The following is a 25,136-nucleotide window of genomic DNA, read 5'->3' as shown; positions in this document are numbered from 1 at the left end:
GCGAATTAGGAAGGTTCCAAGTGTAACCAAAGGGATGGAAAATCATTGAATAAGGACAGGCTTGTTTTGCCTCCTTATTTTATATTTATTGCTATTTTGCAGCAAGGGTGATAAATTAAGACATTTTTAACCAATCGCATCTGATATAAAATTTAATTATCTTTGTTTTATTCCTATACGACTTTGTTCCAAAATGAATCGTTTTAAAGTTATAAGCAAAAAAAGTAGAAAAATTTTTTTTTTGAAATTTATAAATATTTTATTTTTTTTATTAATGTTCCGGGCATATTTGAGAAGGAGCATAAATCAATTATTATTAACGAAGTTATCACCTAACTTTATCCGCAAAAATCTGAATGTCACCTCTCACATCCACCTAAAAACAGATCCTTACTGGTCTAAATAGGTATTTTTAATATCTTTCAAAGGAGATACCATCTACCATTATCGGTCAAAATGGTCGTGTAATGTCATCTGAGACTATTACGTCACCTGTTAAGACTATTTGAGAAGCCTAAATCCGTTTATTTTCTCCCTCCAAATTTCACTATTATAAGTATAACCGTTCAAAAGATACGTGCAATATGTTATGCATATAATTACTAATAAATTGAATAATTATTTCATTAGAAGTAAGTCCTGAGTAAGTAAGTAATGAGAGTTATCTAACCTCTTTCTTTCCTTTTCTAAGCTCTTCTTCAGCTCATTTTGTTGTGCGTACTGTGGTACCAAAATCAAAACTAAGTATATACAGGGTGTTAGTAAATAAGTATGAAAAACTTTAAGGGCTAATTCTACATGAAAAAATAATGACAGTTTGCTCTATAAATGTATGTCCGCAAATGCTTCGTTTCCAAAATACGGGGTGTTGAATTTTTTTTTTCAAACTGCGATTTTTTTATTGCGCTTAGACCTTTTAAGCTATGAAAAATACATTTGGCGGGTTTCAATAGGTAGTTATTGCGCATTTTTTGGCAAACAAATAACAATTTTATATTCATCATTGGCGCGTTTACGGGTAATGGTCTGAATTTTTTCAAAGAAAAAAATAGTATGCCACTGAGATATTTCAAATTAAAAATTATTTTTGTATTCCACGTTTAATTTATGATAAAGAACCTTTCTTGTCTTTTTCCATATGATGCACCGTTATTATGCAAAAAAAATAAAACATCTTCGCGCGTATTTTTCATTTCTAATACATTATCAAGAACTCTCCAATATAATAATGCTAATAATGCCAAACTAGTAGGTCTGGATCCCGCGTATGAAAAAAAAGTTGATTAATAGCAAGCTGAAAATTTGTTAATAGCTTAAGGGTATCTAGTCGGATAAACTTTGATATATGGGAACACTGGAGCAGGGGCAGTTTTAATTGTGGAACAGGTTAAAAATTTGGAACGGTCAGACCACGAAAACGGCACATGTATTTTGTCCGATAGAACAGACTTAAACTCTCCGAACAGAGATTAAACTCTCATGCAAAAATCAGATTGCTATTGATCACCAAATGGGCGTTTTAATGAGTGGAACATGTAGAATATGCCAAATGACAGGAATTATGACAGGTGATAAATAGCAGTCTGATTTTTGCATGAGAGTTTAATCTCTATTTGGAGAGCTTAAGTCTGTTCTGTCGGACAAAATAAATGTGCCGTTTTCGTGGTCTGCACGTTCCAAATTTTTAACCTGTTCCACAATTAAAACTGCCCCTGTTCCAGTGTTCCCATATATCAAAGCTTATCCGGCTAGACACCCTTAAGCTATTAACAAATTTTCAGCTTGCTATTAATCAACTTTTTTTTCATACGCGGGATCCAGACCTATAGAACAATAACAGAAAATATTTCTAAAAAGATTTTATCTATCTATCTATCTATCTGCAAGGCTACAACAAATGTTCAAAATTACCTCTTTTAAAGGTGACAGAGTAATTTTATTACTCGCACCATTGGCGCGCGTACGGGTAATGGCCCGAATTTTTAAAGAAAAAAATAGTACGCCACTGAGATATGTCAAATTAAAAATTATTTTTGAATTCCTCGTTCAATTTCCGACAAAATATCGTTTTTGTCTTTTTTTCATATGAGGCGCCGTTTTTATGCAAAAAAATAAAATATATTAACGTTTACAAAGTATTTGAAATAAGTTTCTATGCATATGAAATCTACCTCGAATAATTTGTAAGCGTTAAGATGTTTTATTTTTTTGTATAAAAACGGCGCCGCATATGAAAAAAAGACAAGAATGATTCTTTGTCGTAAATTCAACGAGGAATTCAAAAACGATTTTTAATTTGACGTTTCTCAGTGGCGTACTATTTTGTTTCTTTAAAAATTCAGACCATTACCTGTACGGGCGCTAATGGTGAATATAAAATTATTCTGTCACCTTTGAACATTTGTTGTAGCTTTGCACCTAGTTAAATTTTTTTTAGTAATATTTTCTGTTATTGTTCTACTTTGGTATTCTTATATTGGAGAGTTCTTGATAATGAAATAAAAAATACGCTCGAAGATGTTTTATTTTTTCGCATAAAAACGGCGCACCATAGGAAGAAAATACAAGAAAGGTTCTTTTTCATAAATTAAACGTGGAATACAAAAATAATTTTTAATTTGAAATATCTCAGTGGCGTATCATTTTTTTTCTTTAAAAAAATTCAGACCATTACCCGTAGGCGCGCCAATGATGAATATAAAATTGTTATTTGTTTGCCAAAAAAAAAGCGCAATAACTACCTCTTGAAACCCACCAAATGTAATTTCCATATCTCAACCGGTCTTCGAGCAATAAAAAATTGGCAGTTTGAAATAAAAATTTCAACACCCTGTATCTCGGAAACCATTATTTTTTCATGTAGAATTGTTCCTTAAAGTTTTTCATACTTATTTACTAACACCCTGTATATAAATTTTTTTATGTTTTTAAGTTTGCGTTATTTTTTTGTCCGACACTTTTTTAATAAACATGTTTTATTTGAAAGTTAAAAAAATTTAAATCAAGACTGTTGTAATCGCGAACCACAACCTGCCATAACTAACATATTTACGTAGTCGGACTAAGGAAACGAGGCTGTAAATCTGTGGAACAAGAGATTGACAATCTTTTGTAATTAATTATAAGTACTTTTAATTGAAAATTAAGAGTTCTGTAATAGCAAAACTGTACCGCGGTCGTTCCCTCTTTTTTGTCGGACGAAAATAATTTATTTTAACGTAGAATGTTTTGAATAAAAGTAAAAATTATAGTTTTGCGATAACCAAACAACAACGCTAGAGCTACAAATTTAGGTGCTGTGCGTGCGGAAATGCGTCCAACCTGCACTCTGAAAGATTTCAGAAAGTGGTAGACTCGCCCAAAAGAAGCAGTTAAATCCATTTTTAAGACTACTAGCTGGAAGTCCGGCTAACCCGAACCGATTTTCATCAGACAAACATTTCAACAATAAAAATGTACTATCCGTTGCAAGATAATTCGGATGGAATTCCCCAGATTATTTTGTGCTTGATATCGGCCCAGTCTCTTAATCTGGGAATTCCATCCGAATTATCTTGCAAGGGATAGTATGTAATATAATATTTGAGACATAATGTGTATTTGTGTAATTTGAACTATGTATACGATAGTAAAAATGACTCATGGCGCACGGCGGCGGCAAAGCGACGGTCATTGTCTGGGATTTATCGGAAACAACAGGCACCTGTTATCCCTTTATTTATTTCAAACAGTCTTAGCATTGTTTAAAAAAGACTATTTAAAAAATTATCGTCCCGATTAATCCGAGTTATCGAGGTTCCACTGTATTGGAATCATTTTCATAAAAGAACGATGTACTCGGGACTATTTTTACAATACATATTTATAACTCAGGAATCGAATAATTTGAAGAAGTATCAAAATAAAGCAAAAATCACCATGTGTTCATAAATCAGAGTTATCAGAAGTTTCTGTGGAAGCTATATGTGATTTTTGTGGCTTTCCGGGTTTGACTCCGCATTCAATAGTTTTTAGAAAAACCATTGTTATAACTACATTTCGACAAGATCGTACTTGTCATTGTCAAGTCATATTAATTCTGCATCTTCCTGATGTTCTAGAAGAACTATTAATTTCAAGGCCATCCTCAATGTAGATTGGGTCGGACGGTGTTCACGTCTTCAGGACGTGGTTTGTTTTTGTACATGATGGCATTAGTTTCGTTGTGGAAGCACTGATGGTATTCGGTATCGATGTCGAGAATGTTGTTCCTGCGGTTGAGGTCGTCTTCAGAGGATGGTTAAGGGAGAAAGAGCCTTGAATGGTAAAACGGTTCCCTTTTCAAAGAAATTTTTCAGAAATTTTTTTGTTAATTAGTAATGAATGACTGACTGGATTGTATTCAATATTTGAGTTTATAAAAGTAATGAACACAAAGTTTAAATTACTTACCGTTGGGCTGGTAATACTTGGAATTGTGGGTCCACCGAAAACCTGTGCACAGACCAAAATCAGTCAACTTGATGTGTCCATCTTTATCTATGAGAATATTATCTGGCTTGATGTCTCTGTGGATAAAACCCATTTTATGTACACTTTCCACCGCACACGTTAATTCTGCTATATAGAACCTAAAATACAACAAACAATATAGCAAAACGACAGGCAATAATTTACTGGATCAACAATTTGTAGATCAAAATCAAATCAGTCGTTTGTTTCACGACTAAAGCTACATCTGAAAGATTAAAAATAAACCGGTCAATAAAACAAAACAAAATAAGCCAACGGAGACCGGTCCTGCATCGATAACTATAATGTTGTATTCAACGTGTGCTCCGAAAATTTTTAATATTAACAAAGTTTAAAATAAGTTATAAATTGTGAATCTCAGTGATATATTGAAATAAACTGTAAGTGTTTGTACAAACTCTTTATATAATCTCCAGTTAAATTAGCATTAAAGTCAGCACATTGCAATTAATTGTTATTGTTGTCAATAAACAAATCCAGTTTTACCAGCAAAATAACCGCTTTTAGTAAAGACCGATACACCTGTTTTAGCAGGTGTACAGGGTCGGACTTACTTTTCACTTAACGTTTATCGAAATGGATTCAAACATGGAATCACACAACAGTTCTACAATACAAGACCATCAAAGTCAAATAAACGCATCACAGTCATACTCTTTGGCAGCGTCGAGAGTGCAATTTCCTTTAAAGTCCCAAGCAATTATCTTTAGTGCCTTAGAAAACACCAAACTTCAAGACTACCTTCTCCCACTTGGAAATGTCCCAAGCAATTATCTTTAGTGCCTTAGAAAACACCAAACTTCAAGACTACCTTCTCCCACTTGGAAATGTAATTCAACCGAAAAATATAATCTTCTCTTCTAGATTATCTAATAATCGCATATGTATGTATTTATCCAATAAACAAATAGTGGATGATTTTATGAATAATCATGGTCAAATAGAAATACAAGGTGAAATTGTCAGAGCAAGAAGGTTAGTTACACCAGCGGAACGACTTGTACTCTCCGGCGTAATACCGTAATACCGACTTGTCCTTCAATACCGCACGACTTGCTAATCAATGAGTTACAAAAAATCGGCATAGTTCCTGTCTCCCCCATGACATTTCTCAAAATTAGTGCTTCTATGCCTGAGTACAATCACATCCTTAGTTTTCGAAGACAAATCTATATCAGTCCTCACAGTCTAACACTACCAGAGTCATTTACTCTTGTTTTTGACAACACGATATATAGAATATTCATTTCTCAAGAAGCCAGGTCACATTGCATCACAGTGCTCCGAACCACTAGCTCAACTAAACCACAACCAAAACAATGAAGCATCGGTATCCAGCGCAACAAATATATCTTTGCAAGCACCCAATGATACAAACCCTTCTCAGTGTGAACAAATGTCTATGTCTAATGTCCCGGAGATACCGAGCCAAGTAGATGCATTAAATAAGGACAGTCACATAAATAATCAACCAAAACGTAACTTTGATGAAATTATTTCACCTGAAGCAGATCCATCTTCAAAAGAATATAACATTTTTCCACCACCTAAAGTCCAAGCAAAATTTAAAAAATCTAAAATTAGTTCAGCAAGCACTTCTGAATGCTCATTTTCTCTCTTACTTGACCCTGCTAAAAACTTCATAGAAAATCCCCCTCTACCTTTCCCTCTAAACTTTGATCAACTTAACGCGCTCCTAACGAATATCACTGGATCAAGAGATCCTATAACCACAATTCAAGAATATACCACAGACCTATCAGCTTTGTCCCATATGCTCAGCCGAGTTTACCCCCATTTAAAGGAAAGATCCATAAAACGAAAATTTACGCCCATAAAGAAAAAAATCAATAGTTATCTTGGCAGTGAGGCATCGGACTGGGAAAGTGACACATCTCAATTAAGCCAACATTAATATTCAAGTTTCTACTTCAAAATAATATTCATGGATTTTGTTCATCGCCTTGCTATGCTCCTACATCTTTCTATGAATTCCAGCATCTATACTGCAGAGCTCTTTGGTTTGTTTAAAGCCATCAAACAGATATATATATTGATGTGATCTTGATTATTGATATGAGATAATATTCTTATATGTTACTTAATTTAATCAATGTATTAATACTAATCCAATTAATTAACCAGATCACATATCAATATGTTTTCAATCTCAGGGCGAATTATAAATTAATTACTTACTTCCGTGGCTTCTAAATATTTCTTAATGGTTCCTAATCGGGATAGAAAAGAAAAGAGTAAAAAAATACACATATGGGTTACAATTATAATCAAAATATTTTTTATTTTATTTAAAAGGCAACCAATGCTTAATATTTGCTATTTCTTATTATTCTTAAACATAACATTTACAAATGGGAATCTTATTTCCTTTTGGTTTTCAATTGAAAGTTTTTATTAACATTTAACTATTAGGAGTTATTAGGAACAACTCTATTATTATTATTATTATTATTATTATACATAAGCAAGGGCAGAGGGACAAGTCCCTATTATGCCCAAAAACAAAGAAATTACATAACTAACCTACTAGTAGATACAATATAAAACAAAAGAAAAAAGATATAATTTTTGTTTACATAAAAAAAAATAAAATAGTTCAGCTATAATAAGAAACGGTCAAGTCTGTTTTTAAACGTGTTAGTAGAGGGGGCCGTGACAATGTTATCACTAAGGTTATTCCAACTCTCGAACACTCTATTTGGTAGGAAGTTCTGCCTTGATCTCGTAGAAAAGTTCTCTTTTTTAAGTTTGAACTGGTGACCTCTGAGGCGTTCATCTTGGTTTATAGTAAACATTTCGTCGAGATTTCCGAAACTGAATTTTAATATTTTAAAAGTGGTTATTAAGTCTCCACGTTGTCGACGAAGTTCGAAGGAAGTTAGATTGGCCATACTAAGTCTCTCTGCATAGGAGGGTATTCTCAGTCCCAATGGAATTCGAGTTGCTTTTCTTTGGACGTTTTCCAACAATGTTTTGTCTCGAACCAAATCAGGATGCCACGTTGGACCAGCGTATTCAAGAATCGGTCTTACGTAAATAGTGTAAAGTTTACAGAATGACTGCATTGAAACTCTCGAAAAACACCTCCGAATAAGATATAGTCTGGAGTTCGCACGTTTACAAATAGAAGTAATGTGGTCGGACCACTTTAGACTGCTGTTTACGATAACACCAAGGTCGTTATACGAGAACACTGAATCTAATGGTCGCCCGTTAACAAAATACGGCACAAGTGGGTTATTTTTACCAATTCTAAGCACTACACATTTTTCCGCGTTTAAGGGTAGTAACCATTGGGAACACCAAGTAAAGATAGAGTCCAAGTCCATTTGGAGGGTTAACTGGTTTGTCATAGGATTGGCATATATTTTTGTGTCATCAGCATAGAACGATATTTTACTGGAAACATAATAAGGAACATCGCTGGTATAAACCGTAAAAAGCAGAGGTCCGAGGACAGAACCCTGAGGCACTCCACTTTCCACTAACCTGTCCTGTGGGAAAGATTCGCCAACTCTAACTTTGTAATGTCGATCTGTCAGGAAATCATCTATCCAACGAAGTAAAGTACCGCGAACTCCGAAATGTTCTACCTTATGTAGAAGTCTGCGCTTAGGGACACGGTCAAAGGCTTTAGAGAAGTCTAGATAAACAACGTCGACCGGCTGCGAACTGTTAAGGGATAGCGTCCAGTCGTTAACACAATGTAGGAGATTGGTTAGAGTAGAGCGGCCAGACACAAATCCATGTTGTTGTGTTGGAATGACATGTTCCTGGAGAAGGAATTTAGTCATCTCCTCGGAAATAATGGCTTCCATGACCTTACCAACTACTGACAGCAAGCTAATCGGACGATAATTGTTGGGATCGAGTTTGTTGCCTTTTTTAAAAATAGGGGTGACGGATGCTAATTTCCAACTAGGGGGTAAGGAATTCTGGATAAAAGAAGTCTGCATAATTAACGTTAAAGGTATTGCAAGCGTGTCTGCGCATCTTTTTAACATTTTTGGTGTTAAACCATCTAAACCAGGTGAAGCGACTGTGCGAAGTTTCATTAAATGTTGTTTGACATGATCCACTGTAAATTCGACTTGCTCTAAGGATGCGCCGACACGGTTACACCTAATAGGAGGTAGATTGCCATCATTCGATTCTTTAGTAAAAACCTGTGAAAATGCTAAGGAGAGAGTTTCGGAAGAATCTGTGTCAGAAGAGCATAAAGTCTGATTAGGTTTTTGTAGTAAAGGTATGGACACTTTAGATGTCAATGAGGATCTTATGTATTTGTAAACTTTTTTAATGTTACCGCTTTCAATAACACTTGTTTCAAAATTACGTCTTAAAGTTTTTAGAAATGTTTGTAAATTATTTGAAAATCTGCGGTGGTTTTGAAAATCGCTGTAAAGCCCGGTCTGTTTAAATTTCCGCCAGAGATGTCGTTTGTGATTAATTTTTTCTGTTGCCGTTTGATTAATCCACGGTTTAAGATTGTTTTTATAAGTCTTACGGATGGTAGTATTTTTAGAAATTATATTGTGGACGGTATCGAGAAATGCAGTCCACATTGATGAAGGGTCGTTTAAGTCAGCAAAAAACAAATTCCAGTTGATTTGAGAGAATTCAGCGTCGACTTCAGAAAAATCTGTTATGGTGTATGTTACAATATTATTTTTGCGGGGTAGAATTTGATTGAATTGGATGTGAGCCGTTATAACTGCATGATCTGACTTTCCTATAGGAGAGCTGATTTCGAGAGATGAAATCAGCTGTTCGTCGTTAATAAGCACCAGATCTAAAGTAGATGGTTGGTTATTAGTTCTAAATCTGGTAGGTTCTGTAATGAGCTGTATTAAGTTCGAATTTACTACAAAACTTTTAAATAAATTATGAGAGTTTTCGGTGTCAGATAACGAAGTTATTGGCCAGGTGATCTCCGGAAAATTAAAATCTCCAGTAATAATGAGATTATCGAGAGATGATAGTTCTTCAAGTTTAGTAAACATAATATTATCGTGTGCAAGTACTGTAAGAGGTGGACGGTATATACAGACTAAATTAAGGCAAAATGGATTTTTAGTAATAGACACGTGAATAGCATCTATTCCAGGAATATCTAATGGGTTAATGTTAATTTTGAAAGTTGTGGTAATAATATTAGATAAATAAATGCATACACCACCACCGACACGATTTTCTCTGTCTTTACGATAAATTGTATATCCATTGATGTTAACAGAAGAATCAGGGATTGAGGGTTTAAGTCAGGATTCAGCAATACACATAATGTGTGGCTGAAGAAGTTGCACTGTGCATACAAATTCATCAAATTTTGCAGAAAGTGAATCTAAATTCGTATATAGAAATAGCCAATCATTAAATCTATCGGTAGAAAAATTATGAACGAAATTTCGTGATTCTGGGAGTGCCATTAATGTATTTAATTGTTAAGTCATGTTCACCGTTATTTTTGCGAATTTCTAGTTCATTTCGGAGTTCTTTTAAGCGTGTTTGTTGGATGGGCGTCTTATCGTCAATTATTGAGAATTTTTCCGTGGCTTTGTTTTCCAAAAGTTTTGCTTTATTTCTCAAAATATCTTTAACGTGGTATTCCGAACTCATTACTACCTTTATCATTCGGGGAAAACGTTGGTTCGCTTTGCCGACTCTGTAGAAAGTGATTTGCTTTTCCTGACAGCCAACAGTTGCCAAGACAAGGTTAATCTTATTTGCGTCGTCATCTTTTCTGCGTTGTGCATCCCCAGAGGAAGATTCTGGAACGCCTCTGATTAGAATATTCTTCGCACGTGTCATGCGATCTACAGCTTCGTTTGCAATATTATCCGTGAATTCGGTAGACTTAAACAAGTCAATTTGGCTGAGCTTGTTATTTAACTCAGTTATTTTACTTTCAAAATCATTAATTTTCGTACGAATTTCCATTTTAAAGTCCAGCAAAAGATCTTTTATTTCCGAAAAATTAGAGATATTTGAGCTGCAAGAATTACATAGGATACTTATCCCACGAATTTTCTGTCGAGTAACGCGATCGTCGGAAGAAAGATCCGTGCATGTGATATGTATTTGTCGCTTACAACCATCGCACTGAAGTTTACGGTCAGCTGTTGCTATGTTTTTGGAGCAGTTAGAACAAACTGAGGTAGAAGGCATGATCGGGTTTTTTACTGGTATGTAATTAGTATAGTTTGTTTTATTATTAATAAATTGTGAAATGGTACTCACAGTTGTTTATGTTCACTGTAATTGCACTTTTTTTACACAAAATTTTTTACCTATTTTTACCTATTTAAGTTTGATGAAGCTTTTCTGATATTATTGATTATGTTATTCAATTTTTTATGTGGAATTTAATACGAAAAACCCATACATTCATGTCCAAACAAATGAGACTGACCTTTTCCTGGTGAACTGAAAATGTCCTCACACAAAACCCTTTCCTGCTATCCTTGGTTGCGATCAAACCTCGTCTTGGCTTCCAGTGATGTTCTCCTTTGAAAAACTAGCTCGAATAGCTCTCGTTCCTGCTTTTGTCGTGATGCTGTGTTCTACCTTTTTCGAAACTGCTATCAGCTACCGGGACACTCTGGGCTCAAGGAGGTTCTTTTACTCTCGACCTGGCCTACTTCTCGTTCCACGATAGATACTCCACACTCACGGAACTACACCGGCTTTCTCACTCCTCGAACACTACCGTCTACTACTCGACTTCACTTCTCGACAGCTCAAAACATTCTGCTCTCACTTTGTCATTCATTCCCCTACTTTCTAAATATCCCTTCCAAATTCACAAATCAATCTTCCACCACCAACTCTCATTCGTAATATTCCTCAAAACCAATTTTTAATCTTTCTAAATATGCTTAATGGATTTCAAAAGAAAATATTTAATTCCCATTCTAAAATACTTTCTAACTATTTACAAATTTTAATGACCTATTCTCTCTTTCAAATGAGTCTTATTTAGCATAGGCTAATGATCGAAACCTTCCGCGAAAAACGATAATGAACTATCATCTATTTCACTGAGTTTTATTTAGCATAGGCTAATGATCGACCTTCCGCGAAGAAACGATAATGGTACGCGTCATTCACTTTGTTTATTCTAAGCACATTGTTCCGAGTTTGGTACGCTTATTCTAATCACTTCTTAAAATTACATATAACAATTTGTTGTATACAGGTTGTTTTAAATTTATATGCCCGTGGTTGAGAAAATTGAAAATATTTTATATTGAATTGAATTTTGTTTATAATTATCAAAATTTAATTTTCATATCAAATAGAAATATAACAAATCCCCGCCTTGTATTCGATAAAATTTATCTGCATTTTTAAATAAATTTTCTCGAGGCAAAACCAACTCCCTGTATATTTCCTTACTTTAATCTACGTCTTATATCCTAACTTACTATCTACTTCATGTAATTCTGTCTTTTATTCGTGATATTTGTATACATCGTGAATATTATAAATTCCTCGGATCTTTTCCGAGTTCCTGTGCCTCAACTCATAACTATTTATCCCATTTTCATTATTCACGATGTACGGGCCTTCGAAAACAGGCATCAACTTTGCGCAAATGCCCCCAGGAAGATTTGATACTCGTAATGCCCTCACGAGTACTTTTTCACCCTTTTGGAAAGTCACTGGTCTTCTTTTTCTATTTTGTTCCTGTCTTTGGATATATTTTTCGTTGCTTCGCCGTAATCTTCTCTGTACGGTTTCAATCACCTGTTGATATTCTTTTGGCTCTTGGTCTTCCCATGGCCTTATCGGCAATACACCCTTCATGATGTATTCTGGGGTCTCTTTTGTTACTGTGCTCGGAATTGTATTTAGATACCTTTCTATTTCCGCCATTTTCCTGTCCCAGTGGCGATGTTGACCATCTGTTGCAATGCGAAGAAATTTCGTCACTTCCTGTATGAATCGTTCCGAAGGATTACTCTGTGGATGCCTGATGCTGACAAAATTTGTCTCTATTCCTCGTTCTCGAAGTTGTCCCTTGAAACGATCATTTCGGAAATACGTTGCATTGTCCAGTAGGATCTTTTTTTGGTGTTCCTACTATGGCTATAAAATTGTCGATTTTTCTTAATATTTCCTCCCCCTTTGTGGTGCGGCAACTATATAATTTTACGTATTTTGAAAACACATTCACCATTACCAGAATATGTTTGTTCCTTTTAGTGGTCATAATTAGATCGCTTAACATATCTATTGCTACAATGTCTAGTTTGTTTCGGGCTTCAATATTTTTGGCAACATTTTCGTTTTTGAAATTCCGACTCTTATATTTTTGACATACATCGCACTTCTGGGTAATTTCCTTTGCAATGCGGTAATCCTGTCGGCTGATGTAATTTTCCCTAAAAACGAGCCAAACTTTTCTGCTACCGATATGCCCATTGTCCTCATGTAATTTCTTTATTATCTTTTCGGCCAATGTCTGTGTCACTAAATATAGTTCCTTTCCGTCTATTCTCTTAAAATATATGTCATTTTCTACTTCCGCTCTTCTTTTCTCTCTTTCCTCTAGGTCTTCTTGGTTTGTCCTTATCTCATTTAACGAATATATCCCTTCTTCTTGTATTAATCTATTTAGTCCCACCTGTAGAGTAATTGTTTCCTTTTTTCCCGTGTCCTCATCCCGTGTTAGAGCGTCGGCTATTATGTTGTCTTTTCCTTTTATATATCGGAACTCAAAATCATACTCCTGTAATAATAGAATACCTCTATGTATTCTATTATTTACTAATCTATTCTTCATGATATGTACTAAAGCTGCATGGTCTGTTTCGATTGTGAATTTTGCTCCCAATAAGTAAAACCTCAATTTGTTCACGCAATATAGTACACTGGCAAACTCCAATTCTGTAACACTATATTTTCTCTCATGTGTTTTAGTCACTCGCGATATAAAACATATCGGCACTTCTTGGTCGTTTTGTATTTGAGACAGAACTCCTGCAAATTTTTGTATGGACGCATCAGTTCGGAGTATAAAAGGTAAATTGTAAATGGGGTGGTATATTTTCGTTCCTTTTGCGAATTCTCGTTTTAATGTTTCGAAAGCTTCCTCCTGTTCTTCTTTCCAATTCCATTTTATTCCTTTTTTAAGCAACTTTATCAGAGGGATTTCCTTTTGGCTCAAATCGGGAATCAGTTTTTTAAAATAATTAATCGTGCAAAGAAAACCTCTCAATGTTTTCAAATTCGTTGGTCTTGGGTATTCATCTATGAGCTTGACTCTGTCTTCGGATAATCTTACTGTTTTGGTGTCCAATTGAAAACCCAAATAAATGACTTCTTTTTGAAAAAATTGACATTTTTCAATGTTTAATTTCAATCCCGCTGTGTCCAATTCTTCCAGAATTATTTCTATGTGTTTCAGATGACTCTGAGTATCTTGTAAAAAAATTAATAAATCATCGATATAATGAACTATGAAATCTTCGTGGCGATTCAAAATGGTATGTAGAGCTCGGACGAGTGCAGCACAAGCACTCTAAACTGCAATCTGCAATCCAAACGGCACTACCTTAAACCGGTAGACAATACCATCAATAGAAAAAGCGGTGTAGTTTCTACACTTTTCAGCTAACGGTATCAACCAAAAACTGTGTTTTAAGTCAATTTTCGAAAATATGTGTGACCCGGTGATTCTTCCAAAAATGGCCTCGATGTTTAGAGGTGATTCATATTGTGATACAGTGTGCTGGTTGATATTCCTGGCATCTAAACATAATCTCAATTCTCCACTGCTTTTCTTTACTATCACAATCGGGTTAACATACGGTGAATCACATCTTTCGATGATTTGATCTTCCAACATTTTATTTATTTCTTCTTTCACCTCTTGTCGATACTTGTATGGAATCGGGTAAGTCTTTGATCGAAAATTTCTCAAGTTTTTCACCTCAAATGAATGTTCGTACTTTTTAGCCACTCTGTTTTCCTCATTGATCAAATTTTCGTAGTCTCTTAACATCAACCGCAATTCTTTTTCTTTCCCTTCTCCACATATCAATTTTCTGTCTTTTTTCTCAGATTCTTCACACATGTTTACCGTGCATTCTGCATCCTCGTTTGCATATACCTCCTCTTCAAATACCACTGTTTCAATCATATTCTTTTCACTTTCATTTTTTAGCTTTATTTCTTCTTCTCCTGAGCCCGTCTCTTCTTTTGAGGAATCCCAGGTTTCCTTTGTTTCTGATACTCTCAAATTTTCTTCTTCTGGGCTCAACTCTTCTTTTGAGGAGCCACAGGTTTCATTTTCTTTTATCTTTTTCTGACCTTTTCTCCTTTTTCTTCTTTGTCCTTGCTTCGCTGCCAAATTCATTTCCACTGTTTGTTCTTAACCTGATTCGTCCGTATTTTGTTTCTCATGTTCCTTGTCCTGTTCTTTTTCTTTTTCTTCTGTTAGTTTCATCGTATTATTTTTAAAATCTATCACTACATGTTTTTCTGCCAATTCGTCCACTCCTACTATCATGTCATGTGACATGTTTGGCATTATTACACATTGTAGTGCATACATATTCTTGCCCAGTCGTACCATTACTCGTATGCCTTCATTTATAGTTGCCAATGTCCGTTTGTTTGCGCCCACTAAATTTACCCTAGGTATTTTATAAATTAAATTTGTTAAGTTAACTTCTTCTATTAGTTTTCTGTTGACCAATGTTATTTCAGATCCAGTGTCTATCATAATTTTAATTGGTTTCTCGTTGATAAATCCATCCACAAATTTTAAATTAACTCCATTTTTCTTTTCGTTGTTTCCTGCCAATTTAATAAACTCCTTGGGGTGACAAAAGATTCCTGTTTGATTTTTGGTTTTTAGTGAGCGCCGTCGTGAAAAGACGCCGGTTGCTCATCGTTGTTTATATTTTCGTCATAATGTCTCTCTCCGTCATATTCATCTGTCTGGGTATTATTCACTTCTCTTCTATTTTCTCTTGGTCTGTCGGATCTGTTTCGGTTTTCTCGATATCCCTGTTCATTTTGTCTACCATTATTTCTGTTTTCTTGATTTGAGCGTGTGGTGTTTCTATTCTGGTATTCTCGATTTCTGTCCTCATTCCATTGCCTATTTCTTTGTTCATAATTTCCTCTTCCGTTGTCTCTATTTTCGTTTTCCCTTCTGGGATTAAAATCTCGTCTTGTATAGTCCCTCCTATTTTGATTTCTATCTCTGTAATCTTGTGTTTCTCGGGGCCTGTAATCTTCTCGCGACCTTCTTGATTTTCTTTCTCTTAGACGTGATTCTCTTATTTGTAGGAATTGGCATAAACTATCTATGTCTTTGTAATTTTGCAATGTGATATGGTCTTCCAGCGTTTCCTCGAAATGTCTTGCAATCAGTTCGACTAATTGTTCCGATGAGTAATTATATTGTAAATGTTTTGCATTATTGTAAATTTGCAAAGCATATGTCCTTTCTGATACACCCATCCTATCATTGTATTTCCCATTTTGCAATTCCTTGTTAATTTCCAATTGTTGGACCTTTCCCCAGAAATAATTCAAAAATTTTTGTTCAAATTGTTGCCAATTGCCGAATTCTTCTTCTTTACTATCGAACCATAGGCTTGCTTCATATTTGAGATGGTTTCTAATAGTTTCTTTTGCTGTATCGAAATTTCCGATGTGTTGTATTTTCTTTTTCAGGCTATTAATGAACGGCACTGGGTGTAATCTTCTTACATCCCCGCCAAACCTTATCTTCACGTCATCTGTGCTATGTATAACCATTTCTCTTCTTTCTCCGACATTTTGTTGCGTATTGATTTCCGCAATCTTTCTTTCCACTTCTTCTATGTCTGCTTGAATAGCGTTTTGCAACTTGTTTTCCAAACTTTCCATTTCTTTTTTCTGGCAATTCGTTAACTCCTTCATTTTATTTTGAATTTTCATTTCTTGTTCTTTCATGTGGTCCTTCATTCTCATTTCTTGTTTTTGCATGTGATCTTTAATTTTCATTTCATACTTTTCTATGCGTTCCTCTATTTTCTTATTGTTCTCTTCTATCGCTTGTTTTGTTTCCTGTTGATTGTCATCCATTTTTTTCTCCACTTTATCCATTTTTTGTTCCATTTTTTGTTGTGTTTCCTCCATTTTTTGATCCACTTTATCCATTTTCTTTGATGTTTCTTCCTGATTTTTATCCATTGTCCTTTTTGCTTCATCCATTGCTAGTTTTGTTTCCTCCTGATTTTTATCCATTGTCCTTTTTGCTTCATCCATTTTTTGTGACTGGAGTTGCATCAGTTGTAATAGTTTATCTATTCCTGATAATTCTTGCTGTTCTGATGCCATGATTGTCTTGTCTAAAATATCTTCTTGGTCTGAATGTTCTTTTTGTTTTTTGTTGTCCTTGCTTTGGCTTCTTGTCACAGACATTTGTTTTCAAGAAGTACTGTCCCCGCCAAATATGAAATTTTACTAGTATGTTACCAAGACGACTTTTTCTCACCCAAATATTATAAATTGTCAATAAATATATCAAATGTAAATATCGTAAAAATAAAATATTAAATCAGTTATGTAAAATTTGTACCTAAAGAGATCTAAAATTTTATGTTATCAAATGTAAGTATCTCACTTTTTACCACAGGCATATAAATTTTCAAATACCGGCTTTACTCTTTCTATCCTTCAAATTTGCCACTAGAAATACTTTACAATGCTTTCCACGTTGGACGACAGTTGATGTGATCTTGATTATTGATATGAGATAATATTCTTATATGTTACTTAATTTAATCAATGTATTAATACTAATCCAATTAATTAACCAGATCACATATCAATATGTTTTCAATCTCAGGGCGAATTATAAATTAATTACTTACTTCCGTGGCTTCTAAATATTTCTTAATGGTTCCTAATCGGGATAGAAAAGAAAAGAGTAAAAAAAATACACATATGGGTTACAATTATAATCAAAATATTTTTTATTTTATTTAAAAGGCAACCAATGCTTAATATTTGCTATTTCTTATTATTCTTAAACATAACATTTACAAATGGGAATCTTATTTCCTTTTGGTTTTCAATTGAAAGTTTTTATTAACATTTAACTATTAGGAGTTATTAGGAACAACTCTATTTAAGTTTGATGAAGCTTTTCTGATATTATTGATTATGTTATTCAATTTTTTATGTGGAATTTAATACGAAAAACCCATACATTCATGTCCAAACAAATGAGACTGACCTTTTCCTGGTGAACTGAAAATGTCCTCACACAAAACCCTTTCCTGCTATCCTTGGCTGCGATCAAACCTCGTCCTGGCTTCCAGTGATGTTCTCCTTTGAAAAACTAGCTCGAATAGCTCTCGTTCCTGCTTTTGTCGTGATGCTGTGTTCTACCTTTTTCGAAACTGCTATCAGCTACCGGGACACTCTGGGCTCAAGGAGGTTCTTTTACTCTCGACCTGGCCTACTTCTCGTTCCACGATAGATACTCCACACTCACGGAACTACACCGGCTTTCTCACTCCTCGAACACTACCGTCTACTACTCGACTTCACTTCTCGACAGCTCAAAACATTCTGCTCTCACTTTGTCATTCATTCCCCTACTTTCTAAATATCCCTTCCAAATTCACAAATCAATCTTCCACCACCAACTCTCATTCGTAATATTCCTCAAAACCAATTTTTAATCTTTCTAAATATGCTTAATGGATTTCAAAAGAAAATATTTAATTCCCATTCTAAAATACTTTCTAACTATTTACAAATTTTAATGACCTATTCTCTCTTTCAAATGAGTCTTATTTAGCATAGGCTAATGATCGAAACCTTCCGCGAAAAACGATAATGAACTATCATCTATTTCACTGAGTTTTATTTAGCATAGGCTAATGATCGACCTTCCGCGAAGAAACGATAATGGTACGCGTCATTCACTTTGTTTATTCTAAGCACATTGTTCCGAGTTTCGTACGCTTATTCTAATCACTTCTTAAAATTACATATAACAATTTGTTGTATACAGGTTGTTTTAAATTTATATGCCCGTGGTTGAGAAAATTGAAAATATTTTATATTGAATTGAATTTTGTTTATAATTATCAAAATTTAATTTTCATATCAAATAGAAATATAACAGTATATATATATATATATATATATATATATATATATATATACATATATATATATATATATATATATATATATATATATATATATATATATATATATATATATATATATATATATATATATATATATATATATGAAAATTACTAAGTTCTCGGGAAGAACCGCGTTGAGAATTTATAACTCGACGTTTCGGCACCCTTTTTGGAGCCATTATCAAGAGGGGTATGGTTCCGTTCGAGTTCGGGGTCTCAATCTGCCTACTCCCCTCACTCGTGACGTACCAGTAGTGTCTTGTTCTCTAGGAGAACGGTCAAGCGGCACTGAGGTCTCAATCTGCCTACTCCTCAGTGTCGAGTGACGACCTGTCTTCGCCTGTGTAGCTCCTTTTATACTCTCAGTGCGCGCGGGAACTGTATGCGCGGGAGAGGCCTGAGTGGGATCGACTGACGTGGGGATTCGCCGAAGCAGCGGTCGCCATGTTGCCGGCAGTCTTTTGGCGTCATCGCGTGTGTTTAGGCTGTGAGGGCGTTTTTCAATTTCGATGGCTTCACGGATGATTCTCGATTTTAAGGAGCGGACAGGGGCGATGGTTTTTGCTTTCTCGAAATCTATTTGGTGACCTGTCTGAATATGATGTTGGGCAAGGGCTGAAGTAGTGTCGGAATGTTTTACAGATATGGAATGTTCGTAGATACGGTTTTGGATTCGTCGGTTTGTCTGTCCTATGTATGTCCTTGGGCAACTGGAACAAGGTATCTCGTAGACACCATGGTCTTCATTGGGGATTTGGTCTTTTACGGATCTGACAAGATTGCACAACTTGGAGTGAGTAGTGAAGACGGTTTTGATATTTAGAGGGGTAAGAATTCTACTAATCTTGTCAGTGACACCTTTGATAAAAGGTAGAAAGATTTTGGGTTGATCGGGCGGCAAGTTTTCTTTATTAGATGGAATGGGATTTAGATGTTTCTGAATGCTCCTATTGATTTGGGTTTTATGGTAGCCGTTTTGTAAGAGTGTTTGCCTTATTGAATTTATTTCAGATGGTCTGTGATTGTCGTCACTAAGCCTTATAGAGCGAGAAACAAGAGTGTTGACAACGGCGATGACGCCAAAAGACTGCCGGCAACATGGCGACCGCTGCTTCGGCGAATCCCCACGTCAGTCGATCCCACTCAGGCCTCTCCCGCGCATACAGTTCCCGCGCGCACTGAGAGTATAAAAGGAGCTACACAGGCGAAGACAGGTCGTCACTCGACACTGAGGAGTAGGCAGATTGAGACCTCAGTGCCGCTTGACCGTTCTCCTAGAGAACAAGACACTACTGGTACGTCACGAGTGAGGGGAGTAGGCAGATTGAGACCCCGAACTCGAACGGAACCATACCCCTCTTGATAATGGCTCCAAAAAGGGTGCCGAAACGTCGAGTTATAAATTCTCAACGCGGTTCTTCCCGAGAACTTAGTAATTTTCATTTACCTGACCGCGGAAATCTTTCCGAACATATATATATATATATATATATATATATATATATATATATATATATATATATATATATATATATATATATTAAAAACCTCTCTTGTTGTCCAGTCCTTTCCGACTCTCTTAGCACAGTCAAAGCTATGCAAAATATATACCATAAACACCCCAATGAGAAAAGAACCAAGGCCGAACTAATGGAAGCTCAAGAAAGTTTCACAAGAATCCACTTCCTGTGGATACCATCCCACATAGGCATAGAAGGAAATATGAACAAGCAGATACTAGTGCGCGTAACGCTATCACTAATGATGCATCAGAAAGAGAGTGTTGCTAGCGATCTAAAAGTACATTTCAAAAATAAAGTGTTAGTGCGTGGAATCCAATTATTGTTCCAAAGGTTTAATTGTCTACAAATTGTAATTCATTTTTACCAATTTTCGATTTAATATTGCTACAAATGTTACAGAAATGTCGCTAATAACCTTCGGTGGATGCGACTTTGTCTAAATAAAAAAAAAAAAAAAAAAAAAAATAAGCCAACAAAATTTTTTACCAGAAGTGAACAATTTTTATTAGACGTATTTTTGCATGCTGATCGCTTAGACACGGGCGTTTAGAACAAAAAAACGCAAGAATAAATCAATTTTTAAATATAACACCTATCGACTTACAAACTTTTTGCATTGTGTTCGGAATTGCATTGTGTATTATATTTTAACAATATTTCAGATAATTTCAAATATCATAAAATTAATCCACTGTAATATATTTAAATATATTAGTAAACAATTAAGCATGCCGAATGTTGTAAGTAGTCTTGTAAACAAAACTTACACATGTAGGTATTAGTGCAAAATTGCACTTCTGTATATTATTATTGACATAATAATCTTGACATACATATACGAAAGTATCACAAACATAGATAATCAATAAGTATTAATACACAGAGATATTGAGGGAGGTATAATGTTGGGGTTACTTTAGAGAGTGCCACCTCGAAGAGAGGACGTTCATTCCATCGTCAACTGGGTACTAGTAACGAGTAATAAATGTACCTTATATATTAATAAAGTATTTAATGGGAAATATAGTGTCTTCCAGTTAATCAACCCCATCATTAGGGTAGCTCTACCCTTATTTCTTTATACACCTATTAGACCGGGAGATATTATACATAAGTTCAGTCACGATTTTCTGAGTCCTGCCTTTTGCAATTATGGAAAAGCAGACGAGGTACTTACAATTTGTGGAAACATCCACAAATTTCCTGTGACATTTTCCTGTAAAAAATAGATTTTCCCAAAAAATAAAAATAGGGTTTTGCGATGAATTTCTGAGTCCTGCCATATCCGTAGAATGACAGGATACTATGGATTATATGAAGAAAATTTTTTGGGCAGGAGGGTTGCAAACGGGCTAACGGAGTAAATATGTATACAAACATGTAAGGAAAATAATGAAATTTTCATGATTTTCTGGGTCCTGCCAACTAAATAAATTAAACATATTTATTTCAAAATGATCAAAAAAAATATTGGCATGACGTCTCCTAACGTTTAAGTATACTTGTCCCTTGGAAAATTCTGCTGAAAATGTTCACCCTGATTCCGTGATTTTCTGAGTCCTGCCTTTAAAAAGTTATAATACTCAAATGTAATCAATACTTTTTCGGTACTCGGCAGGAAGGTTAAACGGTTCTAGTAAGACGGCAGGAGTCCTAGATTTGTAAGAAAATTCGTGAAAAATTCCACGATGTTCTGAGTCATGCCACTTTGCATATGTTTCAAGAATCTTAATATAAGTCTATTTACAAAGAGGCAGGATGGTTTTATAGTTATTTCGTATACAGGGTGGGGCATTAGTGTGACAAAGTCCAATTACTCGTTTGTAGTAAGAGATACGAAAAAAAGTTATTTAGTTAAAACGTGGGGCAAAGATAGGATCATAATTTAAAAATATTTTGTAATATACATGGTTACCCTTATTGACAGGGCGACACAAACTTATGTTTTTTTTAATGGAACACACTGTATATAATTTTAAGGTTCCTAAGATCATTTTAAGACCATTTAATACAATTCACCTAATCCAAAAATGTTTCCTAAGGGAGCTAGAGCTCTTTGAAGATAGTGCCTTGTAATTCGTTTTTTTTATATCTCCAGAACGCTTCCATTTCGATACATAGAAACTGGTCCGCCTTTTTATCTTCCAGAGATAAATCGATTCCATCAATTGCGAATCTCTACTACCGGTCATAGGAGTCTGTTTTGGATAGAACAACGGTTATTTTATAGCATAACTTTTTTGTCTTTAACTTTTAAGCATTTTTGACACTATATTATTAAATTGTGAGGTATTCTAGTACTAAAAGGTACTCTTGCTTTAAGTCGGTAGGATGCACCGTTTTCTAGAAAAATCAATTTTAAAATTTTTCGTATTTTGAATTTAAGAAAAATTTAAATAAAAAAATAAAAAAAAAACAGTGTATTTATCGACATAAAGCAAGAGTAACTTTTAGTACTAGAATACCTCATAATTTAATACTCTACTGTCAAAAATGCTTAAAAATGAAAGCAAGTTATGAAATTTCGTTGATCTACCCAAGACGGACGCCTATGACCGATACTAGAAATTCACAATTGATAAAAGCGATTCATCTCTGGAAGAGAAATAAACGTGCCAGTTTTCGTTTTTCTAAAGTTTTTTTTTTCAAATTCAAAAACCGCAAAATTTTTCAAATCGATTTTTCTAGAACCTGGCGTATCCTACCGACTTAAAGCAAGAGTACCTTTCAGTACAAGAATACCCCATAGTTTAATAATCCAGTGTCAAAAATGCTTAAAAGTTAAACACAGAAAAGTTATGCGATAAAATATCCGTTTCCCTACCCTAAACGGACGCCTATGACCGGTACTAAAAATTGACAATTGATGGAATCGATTTATCTCTGAAAGATAAATAGGTGTACCAATTTTCGTTTTTCTAAATAGAAGTGTTCTGGAGCTATTTTAAAAAACTAATTACAATACGCCATCTTTAAAGAGCTTTAGCTTCCTTAGGAAGCATTTTCGGACTAGGTGAATTGAGTTAAATTTTCTTAAAATTATCTGAGGAATCTCCGGGCTTCGTTTGTTAGAAGAGTTTCTGGACACCCTGTATAATAGGTACAATCCCTACTATAACCAATTAATTGTAAAATTATTGATATTCTTCCTATTACTTTTATTACCTTTACTTAGATACAAATATGATCTAATCGCTTAAAATAAAGATCTTACAGTTTGGTATTAGATCTGAAAGGTGTGTAAAAATCCGAGACATTACTCAGGAAAATAATATTTAATACCGTACGATTGTTTTAACGATATAAAAATTAATTTTTATGTATTAAATATCTTTGCGATTATCCTGCCACGTTGTAAACGGTTTTCGATTAGTGTTTTTTAAGCATACTTGACATGCCATGACTCAGAAAATTGTGGGGATATGAATATGTTTCTATAACAACCAGAAATAATTTTACAGACTTAAAATTTAATTTTTATATACGAAATAACTACACAATCATCCTGCCTCTTTGTAAAGAGCTTTATATTAACATTCTTGAGATATGTGCAAAATTGCATGACTCAGAAAATCGTGTAACTTTCCACGAATTTTCTTACACATCTTTAACTATGTATAGGAAAAAAGGTGTAACTAAACATCCTGCCATTTTAAATAATGTCTACTTAAATTATTTATTTTATAATAAAATTTATTTTATGACTCAGAAAATCACGGAACCAGGGTGAAAATTTTCCACAGAATTTTAAAGGGGACAAGTGCAGTTAAACATTAGGAGACGTCATGCCAACATTTTTTTCGATCATTTTCAAATAATTATGTTTAATTGATTAAGTTGGCAGGACTCAGAAAATTATGAAAATTTCATTATTTTCACTACATGTTTGTATTGGGACCGTGCAAGTTCGGCAAAGCGACCTCTATTTCTACGCTCTGTACTTTTATTCGCACTTTTAATTATATTGGCCAATTATATTAGTCCTGGTTGCTGGATAATTGTCAAGGCCATAGTCCAAAAAAATAATAAGAAGAAAAAATAAGATGCAGGTTATGTTATGCAAACGTAAAAAATTGTATGTAGTAAATAAAATTAGGTATTAAAATACAGTACTGCAAGCAAAATACAATTAATTAAATTTACCTTTATATAATAATTGCATATCATATCAATATTGTGGAGCAATATATAATTTTTTTGCTTCAATGACAGAAGGTATGAAATATACGTCAATTTGACAATTTCAATTGACAATATGAATTATTTAAGATAGTTGCAATATTTCTCCGCGACTCGCGCACGGTCGTTTCTCGTTTCCCTTCCAAGTACTTGCACACCGCGAATATATATATTGGGACCGTGCAAGTTCGGCAAAGCGACCTCTATTTCTACGCTCTGTACTTTTATTCGCACTTTTAATTATATTGGCCAATTATATTAGTCCTGGTTGCTGGATAATTGTCAAGACCATAGTCCAAAAAAATAATAAGAAGAAAAAAATAAGATGCAGGATATGTTTAGCAAACGTAAACAATTGTATGTAGTAAATAAAATCCGTTATTAAAATGCAGTACTGCAAGCAAAATACAATTAATTAAATTTACCTTTATATAATAATTGCATATCATATCAATATTGTGGAGCAATATATAATTTTTCTGAGTCAATGACAGAAGGTATGAAATATACGTCAATTTGACAATTTCAATTGACAATATGAATTATTTAAGATAGTTGCAATATTTCTCCGCGACTCGCGCACGGTCGTTTCTCGTTTCCCTTTCCAAGTACTTGCACACCGCGAATACTCCTTTAGTCCTATTGCAACCCTCCTGCCCAAAAAATTTTCTCCATAAAATTGATAGTATCCTGTCATTCTATGAATATGGCAGGACACAGAAATTCATCG

The 25,136-nt window shown here is 34.4% G+C and overlaps 1 protein-coding gene across 1 annotated transcript in view; it reads right to left on the bottom strand.

Annotated features, from left to right (window-relative positions):
- The window catches only part of LOC126892475 (serine/threonine-protein kinase Warts), a 124,024-nt gene that overhangs the window by 12,738 nt on the left and 86,150 nt on the right, over window positions 1-25,136 (bottom strand). The window contains exon 9 of the mRNA XM_050662006.1: window positions 4,432-4,610. Coding sequence (XP_050517963.1) covers window positions 4,432-4,610 — 179 coding nt within the window. The remainder of the gene's footprint in view (window positions 1-4,431; window positions 4,611-25,136) is intronic.

Source organism: Diabrotica virgifera, chromosome 9 (assembly GCF_917563875.1).
Source record: "Diabrotica virgifera virgifera chromosome 9, PGI_DIABVI_V3a".
In the NCBI taxonomy this organism is placed as follows: domain Eukaryota; kingdom Metazoa; phylum Arthropoda; class Insecta; order Coleoptera; family Chrysomelidae; genus Diabrotica; species Diabrotica virgifera.
The sequence above is the reverse complement of the archived record's forward strand: the minus strand, read 5'-3'. Positions and strand labels throughout refer to the sequence as shown.